General features: G+C 39.2%; 1 protein-coding gene across 1 annotated transcript in view; it reads right to left on the bottom strand.

Moving 5' to 3' along the window:
• LOC121381714 (cell surface hyaluronidase-like) overlaps positions 1 to 12,536 on the bottom strand; it is a 34,592-nt gene extending 22,056 nt beyond the window's left edge. Inside the window, exons 1-12 of the mRNA XM_041511061.1 lie at positions 12,188 to 12,536; positions 11,552 to 11,718; positions 11,012 to 11,156; positions 10,317 to 10,499; positions 8,196 to 8,432; positions 7,747 to 7,854; positions 6,306 to 6,490; positions 5,458 to 5,530; positions 4,528 to 4,646; positions 2,124 to 2,296; positions 1,544 to 1,613; positions 53 to 199 (exon numbers count right to left, since the gene is read on the bottom strand). Of these exons, the coding sequence (XP_041366995.1) occupies positions 53 to 199; positions 1,544 to 1,613; positions 2,124 to 2,296; positions 4,528 to 4,646; positions 5,458 to 5,530; positions 6,306 to 6,490; positions 7,747 to 7,854; positions 8,196 to 8,432; positions 10,317 to 10,499; positions 11,012 to 11,156; positions 11,552 to 11,718; positions 12,188 to 12,536 (1,956 nt within the window). The remainder of the gene's footprint in view (positions 1 to 52; positions 200 to 1,543; positions 1,614 to 2,123; positions 2,297 to 4,527; positions 4,647 to 5,457; positions 5,531 to 6,305; positions 6,491 to 7,746; positions 7,855 to 8,195; positions 8,433 to 10,316; positions 10,500 to 11,011; positions 11,157 to 11,551; positions 11,719 to 12,187) is intronic.
• Between the last annotated feature and the right edge of the window lie 5,166 nt (positions 12,537 to 17,702).

The following is a 17,702-nucleotide window of genomic DNA, read 5'->3' as shown; positions in this document are numbered from 1 at the left end:
CACCATATTACCTTTCACAGATGGAAAAATACAGTTTTTGTTTTTAACTTACAAGGACATTCGAATGTGCCACGTTGTTGTTGAACTCTGCTATAGGCGTGTGTCTGGTGCTGTATTCTTTTACGAGGCCACGTTCGAGCTGCCTTGCAGCTGAAAGTCCTAAAGGTCTGTCTGCATACACGAACCAGAAACCGACTTGCTGAAACACACAATGTATACACAGGCGTGACTTAAAATCACCAATACGTATTACTAACACTGGCTGCATACACGAACCAGAAACCGACTTGCTGAAACACACAATGTATACACAGGCGTGACTTAATATCACCAATACGTATTACTAACACTGGCTGCATACACGAACCAGAAACCGACTTGCTGAAACACACAATGTATACACAGGCGTGCCTTAATATCACCAATACGTATTACTAACGCTGTCTCCATACACGAACCAGAAACCGACTTGCTGAAACACACAATGTATACACAGTCGTACTATAATATCACCAGTATTTACCACCAATAATATCACCAGTACTTACCACCACGCCGTCTGCATTAAGGAACCAGAAACCGACTTGAGAATGATAAAGCACATGGCACAATGATACCATCACTGTTTGTCTCACAGCGGATTTTGTTGTCCGCATAGATGAATAAAAACCTATTTGACTACATGCCCGAAACCTTAGTGGTATAGGGGCATGTTAAAAGGGTAAAATGGTAAAATGGTACTCTCTCTCTCTCTCTCTCTCTCTCTCTCTCTCTCTCTCTCTTCTCTCTCTCTCTCTCTCTCTCTCTCTCTCTCTCTCTCTCTCTCAAATCAGCTCTGCTGGTACAGTTGTCACTATTTATGCTTGAAAATGATAAGCAGATAAGTCATTTTATGCACGTTATATAGTACTGAAAACATAGAGACACAGACAGGCATACACACAGGGCAAGAATCTTTGTTTTATGAAACCTCAGAAAACGTCATCTACGACACTTTGGTGTTTAATAATTTTTACATGCAGTTTCCCATAGACAGGACAACACAAGCAGTCTCTGATATACCAGTTGTGGGGCACTGTCTGGGATGTTATAAAAACCAGAATAGGTCAGAGAGAGAGAGAGAGAGAGAGAGAGAGAGAGAGAGAGAGAGAGAGAGAGAGAGAGAGAGAGAGAGAGAGAGAGAGAGAGAGAAGAGAGAGAGAGAGAGAGAGAGACAGAGACAGACAGAGAGAGACAGAGAGAGATAGAGGTACCGACAGACAGAGACAAAATAAAAGACAGACATACAGAATGACGGAAATGAAAAACATTCCTCATCCTATGAGAGGTTGGTGTGGCAAATTTGATAGCTGTAGGTCAATAATGACAGAGAAGCAACGATTGATATTTTTTGTCACCTAACCCCTAACGTCACTCTATTATTATAGTCAAAAGGGATGATTTTATTATACAAAATGGTTTGATGGTGACAAAATGGGTGGTAACAGCTCATCATGATGTCTATTTTTAAATATATATTATTTAATGTTATAAAAACCCTTACGCTAGACCCTGCAGCTACGTTGTTTCTCACATAGTTGTTGGGGTGTGATATCCAGAACGTTGACACAGCACTGAAATAACATGGCAAAAAAAAGATTGGTTTGTTTTTACTGATAATTACACCAACATTAAATTAAATCAATTATTAACACAACTATACAGAGATAGATAGATAGAGAGAGAGAGAGAGAGAGAGAGAGAGAGAGAGAGAGAGAGAGAGAGAGAGAGAGACCCAGAGAGAGACAGACAGACAGACAGAGAGAGAGACAGAGTGAGACACAGAGAGAGTTATATTTATAGACAGACAGAAGAAGTTTGTTTTGTTTAACGACACCACTAGAGCACACTGATTAATTTTGTTCATGCAGCAAAGGATCTTTTATATGCACTTTCCCACAGACAAGAAAGCACATACCACGGCCTTTGACCAGCTGTGTAGACAGACAGAGACGGCGAGACACATACAGAGACAGAAGTACAGGGAGGGATACTACCTACTGTACGCTAATGATAGCAAACAATTGACGACTATCACACATATACACATAGTTATGAATTATTATGTCGTTGACACTACTAACTCGCAGAATTTCTTCAGACCCTGGTCGCACCACTCTTCCTTCATGTCGGACGGAAGTTGTATGCCGTACTCGGTTGCTACGCCGATGTTGCCGTCCAGGATGTTCCACTGCTCAGTACTGTCTTCCAAGAAGTAGCCGTGACCCTTGTGTTTGTAGCAGACGTTGTCACTCACCTGACAGCAAGCAAATTGTTGTAAAACAATGAATGACGTGGATCTTTGACCAGCGCCTTCCAAGCCAGTACTTTTCAGGGCCCCGTTCCACCAAGCGATTTTAGCGATAAGATCATCTCATGTGCATAACCACCTTATGCACTTAAGGTTATTTTAGTGCTAAGATCGCTTGCTCGAACGGGGGCCTGGTTGACAAGCCAACGTTCGCAAGGTTTGTTTCAGAAATCATCACTTATATACCTACACCCACAGAATAATATTTTAGTTTAAAAACGTGTACACAGAATAATTGCAGCAGACGCCCCAGTCATATTAAATAATAATTGTGGTCTGACCATCCTTTCCGTTTCTAGAACAACACTAAGCCCTTCTTTGCTGCGTTTTTCATCTACAAAACTATTTCGCTATTTTCATATTTATTTCTGATACATGTATAAAGCTACAAATTAATCGATACCACATCACACAATCATTTCATAAATGACTAGGAAGTATCTCAATTGTAATATAAACGCGTTCAGTACGACCAAGTTCCTATTTTGTCGGGTCCAAGCAAATCTTATGCTAGTCCCAGACTACCAACTTCCAGCAGAAAGTTGACCAACTCGACGGCTGTGTTGTAATTTCCACAACTCCCGACTTACGACGAGTGCGCTCAGATTAACAACTAATGGGTTATACGACGAGAATCGAATTGTAACAGCGCTCAGACCAGCTACTAGACAGTCGCGGAAGTCGACAGCGGAAAGATGATCAACTTTCTGTTGGCATTAGTGAACTTTCTGCTAGCATTAGCAAAAATCGGCGAATCTACAAACTCTGGCTAGCTGACAGTCGACAGCTAAATAGGACCGCGAAAGGTATAAGAATTGCACAAAGGCAGCAAACTTATCGGAAACAATAAATCAACGTTATGCAGTGTCTGTATCAACTGAACGCGCCCAGTTCCGTCTGTCGTCTTCTAAGTAGGGCCTATCCTCAATAAAAACATTATATTGTTTGTGTACTTGTGTTTTAACATAATTGGTTATAATTTTTATACGCCTATAGTTGAAGGTCTAATGTTTATATTTACAAGTAAAAGTTAGTAAAAAGTTATCAATTCAGAACTGCACCTTTAAAGCCGCACACCCTACTTCCATCCAGCGAAAATAAATTATAATTTGGTTAATCTACAAACCTGTAACACACTTAGATCACGTTTTTATCAAATGGAGTGAAAAAGCAGGTTTTATATCGATAAATACCATGGGAATCCCCATGTCCCAATTGCTTGAAATAATTTTGAAAGTTTGTATTCTGATGTCACCGGTAGATGTCGCTCGAAGCACAACAATGCCTACGTCACGACAAATTTCACAGACTTGGGGTGCGTTCTTTTCACCTCTCCTGGACATGTTCCAACTGTTCTGTCCTGGTTGTATCCCCTCTCCAGATATCGTAGGACTTAGCAAAATTATTGGTTTTAAGGGTTTGTAACGTTTTGTATTGAGATACTTACTTGTCTGAACTTTATTCTTACTGAAAATGTTCACGAACTGTGAAGAAAAATCTCACAAATGAACAACAACAAATCGGATGTTGATTGCGCGAACCGTGCACGAGAAAACAAACCGAACTAAAATGATAACGGTCACGTGGTATACCAACGTCTGTGACATTGAAATGGAAATATCCCCTCTAAAAATAGATTAGACCTTGTCTAATCAACGGTTTTTTCTCAGACGCGCGTGAGTTTTTCAGAAATACGAAAAATGCATTTTGTGGTATTACAAACACCAGGATTACCAGGATTACCAAAAAACATTTCAGGTGAATGGAAATGTATATTCTAAATAATAAACGGTAAGTAAAGTGCAATTTTATTTGTGAAAAAAATGGGTTTAATAGCGAAAAACAACGCCGTAATGGTTAACAACTAGCCGTAACTAGGGTGTGTCCCTTTAACTCTTCTGGCGCCTTCAGAAACGTCTGCAACCTAGTCCGCTTCCCGCAAACGTTCCAGTGCAGTTTTCGCCATTAATAGTCATTTTCACCAATAATAAAAATTTTCGCCACTAATGGTCATTTTCGCCAATGGTTATAATCTCCTTTCAGTTATTTGTTGGTTATTATTACGCAGCTGTTTAAGCATCTTACGCAACATCATTAATTGTATGATAAATCGTTTTAATTTATTACATGTTGACTATAACAAAATGTGCAACTAAGCTAAAATATAGATTGGGTACCTCTAACTTGTCGGTGCCGTGGATGGTGACACATCTAGAGCTACTGTGGTGGATGGAGTTGTTTCGTACCCAGGCTCCCGAGACGTCATCACACATGTGGAAGTGAACTGGGTAACTACCTGAAATTGGGAAGATATAGTGTAGTAACAGCAGGGCCTAAAGACTCAAATAGACTGGACGCGGCGCGTGTTCGGTTTGTGTTGTGGCCATATAAACCATACACGATTATTTCACTGCGGCTGGCCGCATGCGTTTCGAAGACGCACGCATCGCATGCAACCGGTCTAGACGCTCTCGTTGAAACTAACGTATTTTGATTTTCGCATCCGGTCTATTTAAGCCTTTATACTCAACGAGGAACAAGAGAAGGTTGGAGCAGTGCCCTTCTGAGTTTAAACATGACTCTTTGTGCCTTGCTGGAGAAGGCATCCTGTTGTGTGTCCTGAATTTTGTTTTACCAATTCCCTTCACAGTTATTGCAGGCTAGGTGCGACAATTAATAGATTATCTATGCTGCACCGTGTATGAGAAATACGTTTTGATTGCGAAAGTATCCCTTATGTTCCAGTAACTGGTGGCAGTCTACCTCCACGAAAAGCATCACTCTCTTGTGTACTTAAGTTAAGAGTAATAATCCACGCTTAAGCATGGTTGTATTTTAAACAAAGAAAAACATGCAATTTCTGATATACAACTTATAAAATCTAAACAATTATACAGTTTGTGTGTATGTGTGTGCGTGTGTGTGTATTGGTTTTTGGTAATTTTTGTTTTGTTGGTTTTGTGCTGGTTTTTATTTTCGTTTTGTTTGTTTTGTTTTGTTTTGTTTGTTTTTGTTTATGTTTTTTTTTTTGGGGGGGGTGGGGGGGGGGGGGGTGGTGGGTATTATGGGTTGTTTTTCTTAGAAGTTAGGCCTATAGTGAGTCTCACCAATGACCGCTGCTTGTCCCATTTTATAAAACTCTACACCCTCTATATGAGCGGCAGCGAATCCTCGAGTCATCTGTGGATAAAAGCACACATTACATATACTGTCGAATCTATTATAAAGGACACCTGGGTAAAGTCGAACCTGTTATAAAGGACACCCAATATAATTACACTTAACAGAACGGTTAAATTATGACAGAACAACCTGTTATAAAGGGTACCCAATATAATTACACTTAACAGAACGGTTAAATTATGACAGAACAACCTGTTATAAAGGGTACCCAATATAATTACACTAAACAGAACGGTTAAATTATGACAGAACAACCTGTTATAAAGGGTACCCAATATAATTACACTAAACAGAACGGTTAAATTATGACAGAACAACCTGTTATAAAGGGCACCCAATATAATTACACTTAACAGAACGGTTAAATTATGACAGAACACGAACGACGAAAGCCAAACAATTCAACGCACACAAACCATTCTCGACATAGTGATTCTGAAGGACAAAACCGTAATACGTGATCAGGGCCGTATCTCTGTACAATGCAGACTCGATTGGGGATTTTGCAAAATATAGTTGTTGATTCCATAAACCTCTATCTAGTGCCTCGTCCATAGGAGGTCAGCCACACCCGGGGAGATCCTTTAGAAGTGATTGCATCCCTCTTGCATCGGCACAAAGAAGACTGTCACTGCCAGACTAGTTTACTACATGAAAACTAGCACAGCCACTCCCGTGGAGATCCTGTTACTTGAGCCATCGTGTACAACTATAAAGAAGACTGCCACTGCCAGACTAGTTTACTAAATGATAACTAGCACAGAAACCTGACCTTCAAATGGCCGCCGAAGACGTCTTCGGCGAATTTGTCACACGCATCTGCTTCCGCTGGGCTGTTGCTGTAGCAACGCTCCTCCATGTCGCCCTCGATGACGATCTGTCGCGTCAACAGCGCAACCTCGCCCCTCTCGTCCACATTGTCGAATACCTCGCCGAAATGACTGTTCGCGAACATCCCTACAATAGGTGAAGATGATATCATTACTATAAACTTAAACGTTTGTTTTGTTTAACGACACCACTAGAGCACATTGATTTATTAACCATCGGTACTGGATATCAAACATTTGATAAGTTTGACAAAGCTTCAATCGGCTACATTTGTTTAATTAGTATCAAGGAATCTTTTATATGTAAAATATTTTCATTATATATACATAACATACAAATTCACAGTTTTTCTGTCGGGCTCGTGTTTCTGGCAGATATGCACAATGCCATGTACTTCGGGAAGCAAGAACCAGTGCTTTTAACGAACCTGTCGACACCAATTAAAGGGACATTCCTGAGTTTTCTGCATTGTAAGATGTTTCCAACTAATAAAATATTTCTACGATTAAACTTACATATTAAATATATTTTCTTGTTTAGAATATCATTGTCTGTATATTCAATGTGTTTCAGGAAGGAAATGTTTTATTTAACGACGCACTGAACACATTTTATTTACGGTTATATGGCGTCGTACACATGATTAAGGACCACACAGATATTGAGAGAGGAAACCCGCTGTCGCCACTTCATGGGCTACTCTTTTCGAGTAGCAAGAGATATTTTATATGCACCATTCCACAGACAGGATAACACATACCACGGTCTTTGATATATCAGTCGTGATGCACTGGCTGGGGCGAGAAATAGCCCAATGGGCCCACCCACGGGGATCGATCCAAAGACGACCGCACATCAAGCGAACGCTTTACCACTGGGCTACGTCCCGCCCCTTCACTTCGAGTGTCAAAATGCCACTCGCATAAATGTTACCAAGCAAACATGAATGAGACTCGAACATCTGATCTCGAAGAAATGTAACTCGAAACGGTGTTATTGTTTTATTTTTTTAACACTCCGACTGGTATATCAAAGACCGTGGTATGTGCTATTCTGTCTGTGGGAAGGTGCACATAAACGATCCCTTGCTACTAATAGAAAACAAATGTTTCCTCTCTATGACTGTCAAAATTACCATGTATAGCCGATAATTAATACATCAATGGACTCTAGTGGTGTAATCAAACAAAACAAACTTCTTCTTTTTAAAATTTATTTTGTATTATTATTAGTAGTAGTAATAGTAGTAGTAATAGTAGTAGTAGTAGTAGTAGTAGTAGTAGTAGTATTTAAAGTAAAGTAAAATGACTAAAAAAAATAAACATCGTCCGAAGTAAAATGACTCTACATACCATGGTCCCTTAAACACTTATGTTACGTACCATCCACTTTGAACTGGTTGGACGCAGTACATTCTGGACAAGACATCACTGTAAACACTTCAGCCTGCCGCCATTCAAAATCCGTAGAAGTAAACACCAGTTTGTCACCTGAAAGTAACAGGTATAGTAATGTCAGTTAGTGTTAAGTCAAATATATATGCATATTTTTAATTTTGATACCTTGCCACACTGATCCTAATCATGGTATGGTTGAATCTACCAAACTGTTGTTACATGCTTGACTTGCATCATCATATAAACAACATGGCTTAGAAGGTCCATGTTTTTTGTTTTAAATACTTGACGTGGTCAGATGAGCTTTACGTTAAACCATACGAATATTAAACGTATCATATACTGTGGATATCTCAAGGGAGGGTGAATCAACTTTTTCATTTAAAACGACACAACGAAATTTATTGTACCTCCAGCAATAAATAACATATCACCTGGTTTCCAAGTGCTGACGTCATCAATCACTTCTATTTTTGGATAGGCAACCTCTGTAGACAGGACACGGAAATCGACGTCATTTGGGATGGACCAATCGCCTTCAAATTTTACAGCACTCTCCACCCAAAACTTCAGTTTGAGATCCCATAACGTGACATGTACGTCATTGGTTTTTGTGTACTTCTTACCAGGTGTTCTAGGTACGTGCTGTTCTGAAGTATACTCTTTTTGTCCTGTTTTTTATAGACAGAAAACAAAGAACATAAAACATGAGGTTTTCTGTTTCGTTTAGCATAATATTCACATGTCAATGCTTAAAAATAAACGGACAATTTCAAACAACAGAACACAAATATTTAATTTATTTTTAAAACATATAGCTTTGTAATTAGATTTATTAGAAATTAAAACTGATTATTCTTGAACACCAGAGACACGTATCGCTCAGTCTTTATAGCTGTCAGTATATCAAAATTAACCGTGGGAATAGAATAGATTGGATGTTTAAAGGGACATTCCTGAGTTTGCTGCATTGTAAGATGTTTCCGACTAATACAGTATTTCTACGATTAAACTTACATATTAAATATATTTTCTTGTTTAGAATATCAGTGTCTGTATATTCAATGTGTTTCTGATCGTCTTAACATTTGTAAGAAGCCGAAACTGGATTTTGTCTTCAAATAATTTCGTACGTACGAAAAAAATGGGGTATTTTTAGGAAATAAAATGAAATGTAACCTAGTACAAATATTAGAACGATCAGAAACTCGTTTAATATAAAGCCACTATTATTTTATGCAGAAAAATATATTTGATATGTAATTACAATCGTTAAAAAGTCTCTGTAAGTCGATAACATCTTAAAAATTGCAACAAACTCAGGAATGTCCCTTTAACGACACGCCAGCATGAAAATACATCGGCTATTGGGTCGCAACCTGTGGTAAATGCAAACGCAATGTTATGAAACACAACCGTATAAAATTCAACAACGAAATTAAAACGCAGTGTAAAGAACTGTGAAAAAAATACAAATATCACAGATAGATAAAATTTAAATTTAAAATAAGTCAGTATCACGTAAAACATGGTAATAAAGGTTAAGGATGGAATCGAAAAGATTCCATCACATTTGTTTGACAAATAAAATCTTTTCTAGTGTTGTTCAGATGATTACACTTCACCAAAATGTGGCGTACCGTCAGTGCACACTGACAATGCTTACATTGAGATGGAGGGTCTTTCTTCAAGATAAATGAATGGGTCAAGTATGTATGACCGATCCGAGCACAACACAAGACTATTCATTCTTCCTGCACTGCCTGTAGTAGGACTGCCACTCCCCCAAGACTGGCTTGACAGCAAGAAACTTGTTCGTTAACCGTCGGAAAACAGCTCCCAGAGAGCAGTGGGGAGGGGGCTATGGATATTATTGGACTTGTCAGTGACCAATATTTTACAATGAATTTATTAATGGTATAGACCTGTATAGACCATTTCCTCCATTTTAACTATTGTAGTATTCGCATCTAAAGGAACTGGAGCAAAGGATATTTCAAACTGTGATCACAATGCCTAATTATTTTAATTTAACCTTTTGTTATGAATTTTAAAAAAACTCCCACAGGATATTCTTACTTGGGGACCAATGAGGACACGGCTAGTAGGGAATCGCAGATATGTTATAACCCACAAGACACAATATCTGTCACGTTTATAGAGATAAGGAATTGTATGTATATTTGAAGGGTAGCGTAGCGCAGCAAGGAGGATTGTATCCATAGGCGTACGGGCTCCCATTTTTGTAGGAGGGCAGGCCGATTTTTGCCCGAATTAATCAAAAGTGCCCGAATCTGGATTAGAACGTTTATTCGCATTAGCAGCGTTCAGGCCAGCTCATTTTGCCTGAATTTTTCTATTGTTTTTGTTCGAATTTGAGGATTTTCTCCAGGACTTGGGGGGGGGGGGGGGGGGGGGGGGGGGGAAGTTGCCACTTTCCCCTGCCCCCAGTCTCGTACAATTATGATCGTATCTATGAGTAAGAGATAAACAGCTGTTCACTCTATTGTTGTTTATTTTACTATGTACTGTAAGTTGTAAACAGATTCCGTTACCTTTCACTGCAATGAATGCGTAAGCCTCTTTGTCCTTGACATTTCTTAGCAGACTTTTCCCCGAGTCAATACCCCCTAGAGTCTCCACTGTTTTGAAGAGCAGTTCCCAGTCTCGTTGTGGTTTTACCCCTACGCCGAGGTTTTCATGCACAGCCAACGCTACAACCGTATTTTTAGGGACTCCTGTGCAATATAAATAATAAGTTATAACAGCATAACACCACCATCCACTGACTTACTTAGCAATAAGAATGTAAAGAAATGAAACAAATGATATTAAACGCATTTTATATACCTCTTGCAATAATTGTAAAAACAAAACCCATTTAAAACAATAAATCAATACATTATACATTTACCGGCAAGGAGGAGCGGAGTGGGGTGGGGGCTGAGGCTCTATCTCCTCCCCCACCAATATTTTGAAATCAAAACTATTATTGGTAGTAAATCATAAGGTAGAGATGAAATTTACTAGTAGAATCCATGAAATTGCATTTCACGACCTCTAGTTTTCAAATGTTTACGGTGGAGCATACCCCCGAAAACCCTAGAAACTTTGTTTTGCGACTATGATGATGATGATGATTATTATTATTATTATTATTATTATGACGACGTCGATGTTGACGATGATATTGATAACGATGATGATAATGATGATGATGATGATGACGACAACGACTACGACAAAATACCGTTCAGAAATGTAACCAGGTGTTTCTCGGCCTCATCATCCCAGGGTTCTCCCAACACAAACGGTCCGAAATCATACACGGAGCCATCAAGATTCCAGGCGATGGCGTGGATGCCGGTCGCCCATTCCTTGTCGTATGGCGTATTCTGAGAAAACCAATTTACGACATTCAATATATGTTGCTATTTCGTGACATCATTGCTATCATTGGTATCCTTTGATATTTGTAACCATTTAAAAGAATTAATGGCAGCATTCAAAAAATAATAATATATAGGACAACGGTTCCCAAAACAATTCCAGATTGTGGTAAGATAAGGCATTTTATTGTAGAAAGAACAAACGAAGAGGAACCGAACAAGTGAGAGGAAGAGGTCACAAAAGAAGAAGCCAATGGCTTTAGTTATTTTCCGATTCCACGGTAAGGAACAGCATACGTGTGTTGGGTCTTCTTTTGAACGTTGACAGGGTCTAATTATTATTATTATCTACAATTCAGATTTGTAAAACTGTGTTATATCTCTACAAATGGTGTTGTTACCTTGTGATCGTAGATTATACCACAGGTTTGCCTGGCAGCTGGAATCGTTTGGGCTAACTTGGTCCACGACAATTTGTCTTCTCCGTGAAACTCTAGTTTTCCGCCTGATTTCACACCGATAAACTTTCTACCAAAACCATCCACCTTTAGCGAAGAGTCACTTTTACCTGTTGGACATCAAATATTTGCAACACTTATATTCAATCTTATTTTTTTTAAACATTAACAAGTTTTGTTCTTAATAAAATAAAATAAAATAAAACCACGATGATTATTTTATATCGCATTTGCGACACCTGGGACCAAATTCACAAAACTCACAATTTTGCGATCTCTCAATGCAATACAAAACTATTTGCACACACAATGCGATAATGCTTAAGACAGCAAAAGAGAGCTCTGTAAATTGAAAGTCAACAAAATATTCAACAGAGCCTCTTTCAAAGACATTTTTGGCAACCATCTACGAATCCACCGTTTTACATAATGACAAAACTAACGTTATAAGTACTATTAAGCGGTATTGATAATTATAGTGTATCTATGGCAATAAACATTAAAACGTTATCTCTAAGCTAAATCATACTCCTGAGGGGCAATAATGTGTATTTTATATGCATGTAACATTTTCTTTACCCGTGAGTATAATTCTGGCTTTCTTGGAGAACTTGCAAGTTTCGCTTCCAATCTGAAATCGTCCTTGGACCAGAATGTAGCTAACGGTCAACGTTATGTTGTCCTTGTCCGCCCACACAAGGACTCCGCCAGCTGCTATGGTGATGCTACCCAGACTGGGTGGTGATTCGTCCAGCAGAATCTTTTTAGAAATTGTCATTTGAGACCCTTTCACCGGCTTCGATGCCCATGTCGAGGCCGAGCTCCATTTCTCTAGGCCGCTCTCTAGGTGCGGACATTCAGCGCGAACATACAGCGCATTAATAACAGCTACGTAAGCTAAAAATGGAATAGCCAATCCCTTTTTCATTTCAGAAGTTGTATAAGATGTATAATTTAGTTGAACCAACCATGGAACTAAAGATAAATACAACTGTGAATATCAGCGAGAAACAGGTTTTTGTGATCAGCTGCTCTTGTCATTTTCTTTTATATGTTATTGTCACGTGATACTCAATTAAGTCGCGCGTCATTCAAAACAGGTGTTACATACATGATTACCTGCAACAGTGCATCATCTTTTAATAGGGCGGTATCAGAGGTGCTTCCAGGCAGTAGCATGATGGGGTGTTTGAAGTTTACGGGCAAAATGCAAAAGACGTACGGACCTGTAGCTAGTATGGTTACTCTGTTAATGTCGGGGCGGGACGTAACCCAGTGGTACAGCGCTCGCTCGATGCGCAGTCGGTGTGGGATCGATCCCCGTCGGTGGGCCCATTGGGCTATTTGTCGTTCCAGCCAGCGCACCACGACTGGTATATCAAAGGCCGTGGTATGTACTACCCTGTCTGTGGGATGGTGCATATAAAACATCCCTTGCTGCTACTCGAAAAGAGTAGCCCATGAAATGGCGACAGCGGGTTTCCTCTCTCAATATCTGTGTGGTCCTTAACGAATGTCTGATGCCATATAACCGTAAATTAAAAAAATGTGTTGAGTGCGTCGTTAAATAAAACATCTCTCTCTCTCTCTCTCTCTCTCTCTCTCTCTCTCTCTCTCTCTCTCTCTCTCTCTCTCTCTCTCTCTCTCTCTCTCTCTCTCTCTCTCTCTCTCTCTCTCTCTCTCTCTCTCATAACATAAAACTATTTAAAGAATATTAACAATTGATAGTTCATTGTCATACTTCATTGATTTCTTGCTTAACCTTTTGCGATGAGTATATAATACGTTGAACCTGCCGGCTTTATTAGTGACGTTAGTTTGCTTTTGTTTAACGACACCGCCATAGCAGTTGATTAATTAATCATTGGCTATTGGATGTCAGACATACTTCTGACGCACATAGTTCAGAGGAAACAATGTTACAGTGTGTTTTGTTTAACGACACCACAAGAGCACATTGTTTTATTAATCATCGTCTTAGAGAGGAAACCCGCTACATTGTTCTATCAGTAGCAATATTTTATATGCACCATCCCACATACAGGATAGCACATACCACGGCCTTTGATATACCAGTCGTGGTGCACTGGCTGGGACGAGAAATAGTCTAATGGGCCCATCGACGGTGCTCGATCTTAGACCGACCGCGCATCAAGTGAACGCTTTACCACTTCTTCTTCTTCAGCGTTCGATTGGTTGTATTATATCCTTTGTTCCGTAAGACTCGCAAAAAGGGCTGTCAGGCGTAGATTTGTTGCAGAGTCCCACAGCTTGGCATCCATCGTAGTAGTCACAACTGGGCGACGTCCCGCCCCTCACGTTACATTTCTCCATTAGCAGAAATGGATTCCTAATTCACATCTCCTCAAAGACAAGACATCCCACGGCCTTTGACCCACCCACCCACCGCATATTCGATCTACATTTCCTTAGATATTGTGCACGACAAAAATCACGTGTTTCAGTGGGTTTTGTTTTGGGGTTTTTGTTTGGCGAGACCCTAAAACAAACAAACAAAAACAACAAAATTAAACAAAACAAAACCATTCATAAGGAAAGACCTGATATTAATACATAACATTAACAGTTTTATTTTCCTCCATATAACTAAACTATTATTTGTTGATAGTCTGACAAAACCATTTCGTCAATACTGTTAATTAAATAGCCATATAAACCAGGATTATTGCTCGGTATAATTCGTCAAAACAGCCATATTCGTGTTATCTCTATTAATATCCTGTATTTCCCCCCTTGAAATATAATTACAATAAATGGACAACAATCGCTACCTCGAGCAAATAGCCGGTCATGAACTGTCGCAATAACAATGTGTCCATCATGTTAATGTGTCGTGTATCTGTCCACTAACAATATATAAACAGATAAGAACAATATCACGCGATATATTTGTTTGGTTATTTTCCATTATATTTTGGTTTCTAATAAAGTGCATATAATCGTAAAGGTACTTCGGCCACACAATAATTTGGGCAATATCTCTGTAAAATATTTAATATTCCTTGCTTGATATTTTATTATATGCACATCAATGCGCACATGGCGGGACGTAGCCCAGTAGTAAAGCTCTCGCTTGATGTGCGGTCCGTGTGGGACACAACTGGTGTATCAAAGGTCGTGGTATGTGCTATCATGTCTGTGGGATGGTGCATATAAAAGATTCCTTGCTGCTAATGGAAACATTTAGCGGGTTTTCTCTCTAAGACTACATGTCAGAATTACCAAATATTTGACATCCAATAGCCGATAATTAATAAATCAATTTGCTGTAGTGGTGTCGGTAAATAAAACAAACTTTAAACTTTATCAATGTGCACATTCAGACGTCCATTGCTTTACGAAAGCCAGGGGATTTCACCAGATGCATATGGCGTAGCGGCCCGCGACATCTTTATTGCGTAAGTAATTGATGTGACGTGGTGTAAGCGTCTCAAATCAATCTCCGCTGCTGTTGTGCATAAAACGTGCGGAGTATCACCAACATTTTGATGACATTTTTGTGTGTAGAACGAGGGTAGTCAAAGACGATTCCAGTTAAACCTGCCACTTGCAGCTTATCACCAATTTGTTTTCTGATTTGCTTTGTTAAGACTGGGGAGTGGGGAGGTGTTGTAGTAATTATATCAGTCGTTTGAAACGTTGCATTTAGCAGTTTTAATTGTATTTGATATTCTTGAGAAACGTATTGGCGCCTATACCGGCGCGCTATATAACAGCAGTCCATGTACAGACGAACTTGGAACCATATGTCGTGTACAAGATCAGCTCTCGTCTGTGGACAAAGCAGTTGGCAGCGACACATGGCTCCATTTCCCTCACGACTCTCATAATCTCTTTTGGAATCTGTTTTGTACAGATATACGGTGTTCAATATATGTAAATGCCAGATTCACAATTGCCATGTATGTTACGGATTCTATTTTGAAATTGCTTTGACATACTACTGGATAATAGGTTAATGCAGAATATCGTTAATTTTATTTGGGAAAACCAACATTAATGGTATTCAAGTTTATGTCCAAGTAAGTTTTGACAAGGTCTTGGCCCCACCCACGAATCAGTCCCGTCTACAGGAGGCTTGCCACTTTCTAGCATGACACGTAACCAAGCGTGAATATACAAGCCAGGCAGTCAATAATTATGAATATGTAGGCCTAAAGGTTAGCCGTTTTCTACGTATACCACCGGGATTTAAAGATATAGATTGTTTTAGAAAACGACAAGAAGTAAGATGGTCCCGTCATGTATGTTTAATCGTATTTATTGCTAAGTGAAACATTCAACCACAGTCTCCAAAGGCACATAGCTTCTACCTAATACACGGTAGGCGGTATGCGGAATGCGGTATAGGTGTCTGGTCGCTTTACAGAGTAAAACAAAAATCAAATCAATACTTTTAGCAAATGTACATAACTTTTTATATTTTTTTATCAAGACTGTTCTATTTGTTTAAAGGGTGAACAAATGTAGCAGATAATACACACATGTATCTATGTTAGCCCGAGTACTCTGACTGTAAGAGAGCTAGACGGACATTTGGACAGTTATATGAGATCGTATATAACTGTCCAAATGTCCGTCTAGCTCTCTTACAGTCAGAATGAATGAATGAATGAATGAATGTTTAACGACACCCCAGCACGAAAAATACATCGGCTATTGGGTGTCAAACTATGGTAATGGGAAAAACAAAGTGATGATCAACATCAATATAAAAATTCAACAGTTAAATAAAAACAGTGTAAAGGACTGTGTAAAAATACAAATATCACAGATAGATATAATTAAAATTTAGAATAAAACGCAGTATCACGTAGGAACTGTAAAATAACTTCTGGATGGAATCGAAACGATTCATTCACATTTCTTTGTCCAAATATATCTTTTCGAGTTTCGTTCACATTCGGTACACTCCACCAAAATGTGTCGCACAGTCAGAGTACACTGACAGTGCTCACACTGAGGTGGAGGATCTTTCTTCAAGATAAATGAATGGGTCAAGTAAGTATGCCCGATGCGGTCACGACGCAATCTTACAGTCAGAGTACTCGTGAGACTTGTGTGTATAGGGGCGCGATTTAGCTCACTCGGTTTAGTGCTCGCTACAGGTGCTTGCGTCGCAGGATCGAACCACCTCGGTGGATCCATTCAACTAATTTTGTTTTTTCTCGTTCCAACCAGTGCATCACAACTAATCAAAGGCCGTTGTATGTGTTTTTGTATCTGTGGGGAAAGTGCAAATAAAATATCCCTTGATGCATTAGGAACAATGTCGCGGGATTTCTCTGATAACTACGTGTCAGAATCACCAAATGTTTGACATCCAATAGCCGATGATTGATCAGTCAATGTGTTTTAGTCGTGTTATTAAACAAAACAAACAAACATGTGTGTGGACATTAGCAAACATTCGCAAAAAGTTAAAGTTTGTTTTTGCTTATCGTTACCACGTAATTCTGACATATAGTTTTAGAGAGGAAACCCGTTACATTTCCCATTAGTAGCAAGGGATTTTTGATATGCAACATCCCACACACAGGATAGTACATACCACGGCCTTTGATATACCAGTCGTGGTGCTCTGGCTGGAACGAGAAATCGCCCAATGGGCCCACTGACGAGAATCGATCCCAAATCAACCTCTCATCAGGCGAGCGCTTTACTGGTGATCTACCATTACCCAAACATACTGCATTTTGGCGTGGCAAGATTTCAGCTTTAAAGTCATTTTTTGTACAAATTTACAGATCCGTGAAGGAAACAAACAAAATGGACATTAAACAAGAATATATTGATGAGTGGAAACAGTTACTTGTCATAGCAGCTGAATAAACTTTCTCATATTTTATGAAACAATATACATGTAGTACTGGACGTCGTTCTTACGTCTATGATTCCTTACAATGAAAATCTATACCTGCACACTCCTTTATCATTGTTTCTTCTTTGCCCGTAGAGATAGCATCTACTATTGTTGGGTAAATACGATAAATATTTTAAAGAGCTGTCGATGCATACATGCTTTTCAACATAATTTAGACTGAGTTTTCACCAGCTAACGAACGATGACATT

The sequence above is a fragment of the Gigantopelta aegis genome, chromosome 9 (genome assembly GCF_016097555.1).
Source record: "Gigantopelta aegis isolate Gae_Host chromosome 9, Gae_host_genome, whole genome shotgun sequence".
NCBI lineage: Eukaryota > Metazoa > Mollusca > Gastropoda > Neomphalida > Peltospiridae > Gigantopelta > Gigantopelta aegis.
Note: the sequence above shows the minus strand (reverse complement) of the source record. Positions and strands in the feature narration are given on the sequence as shown.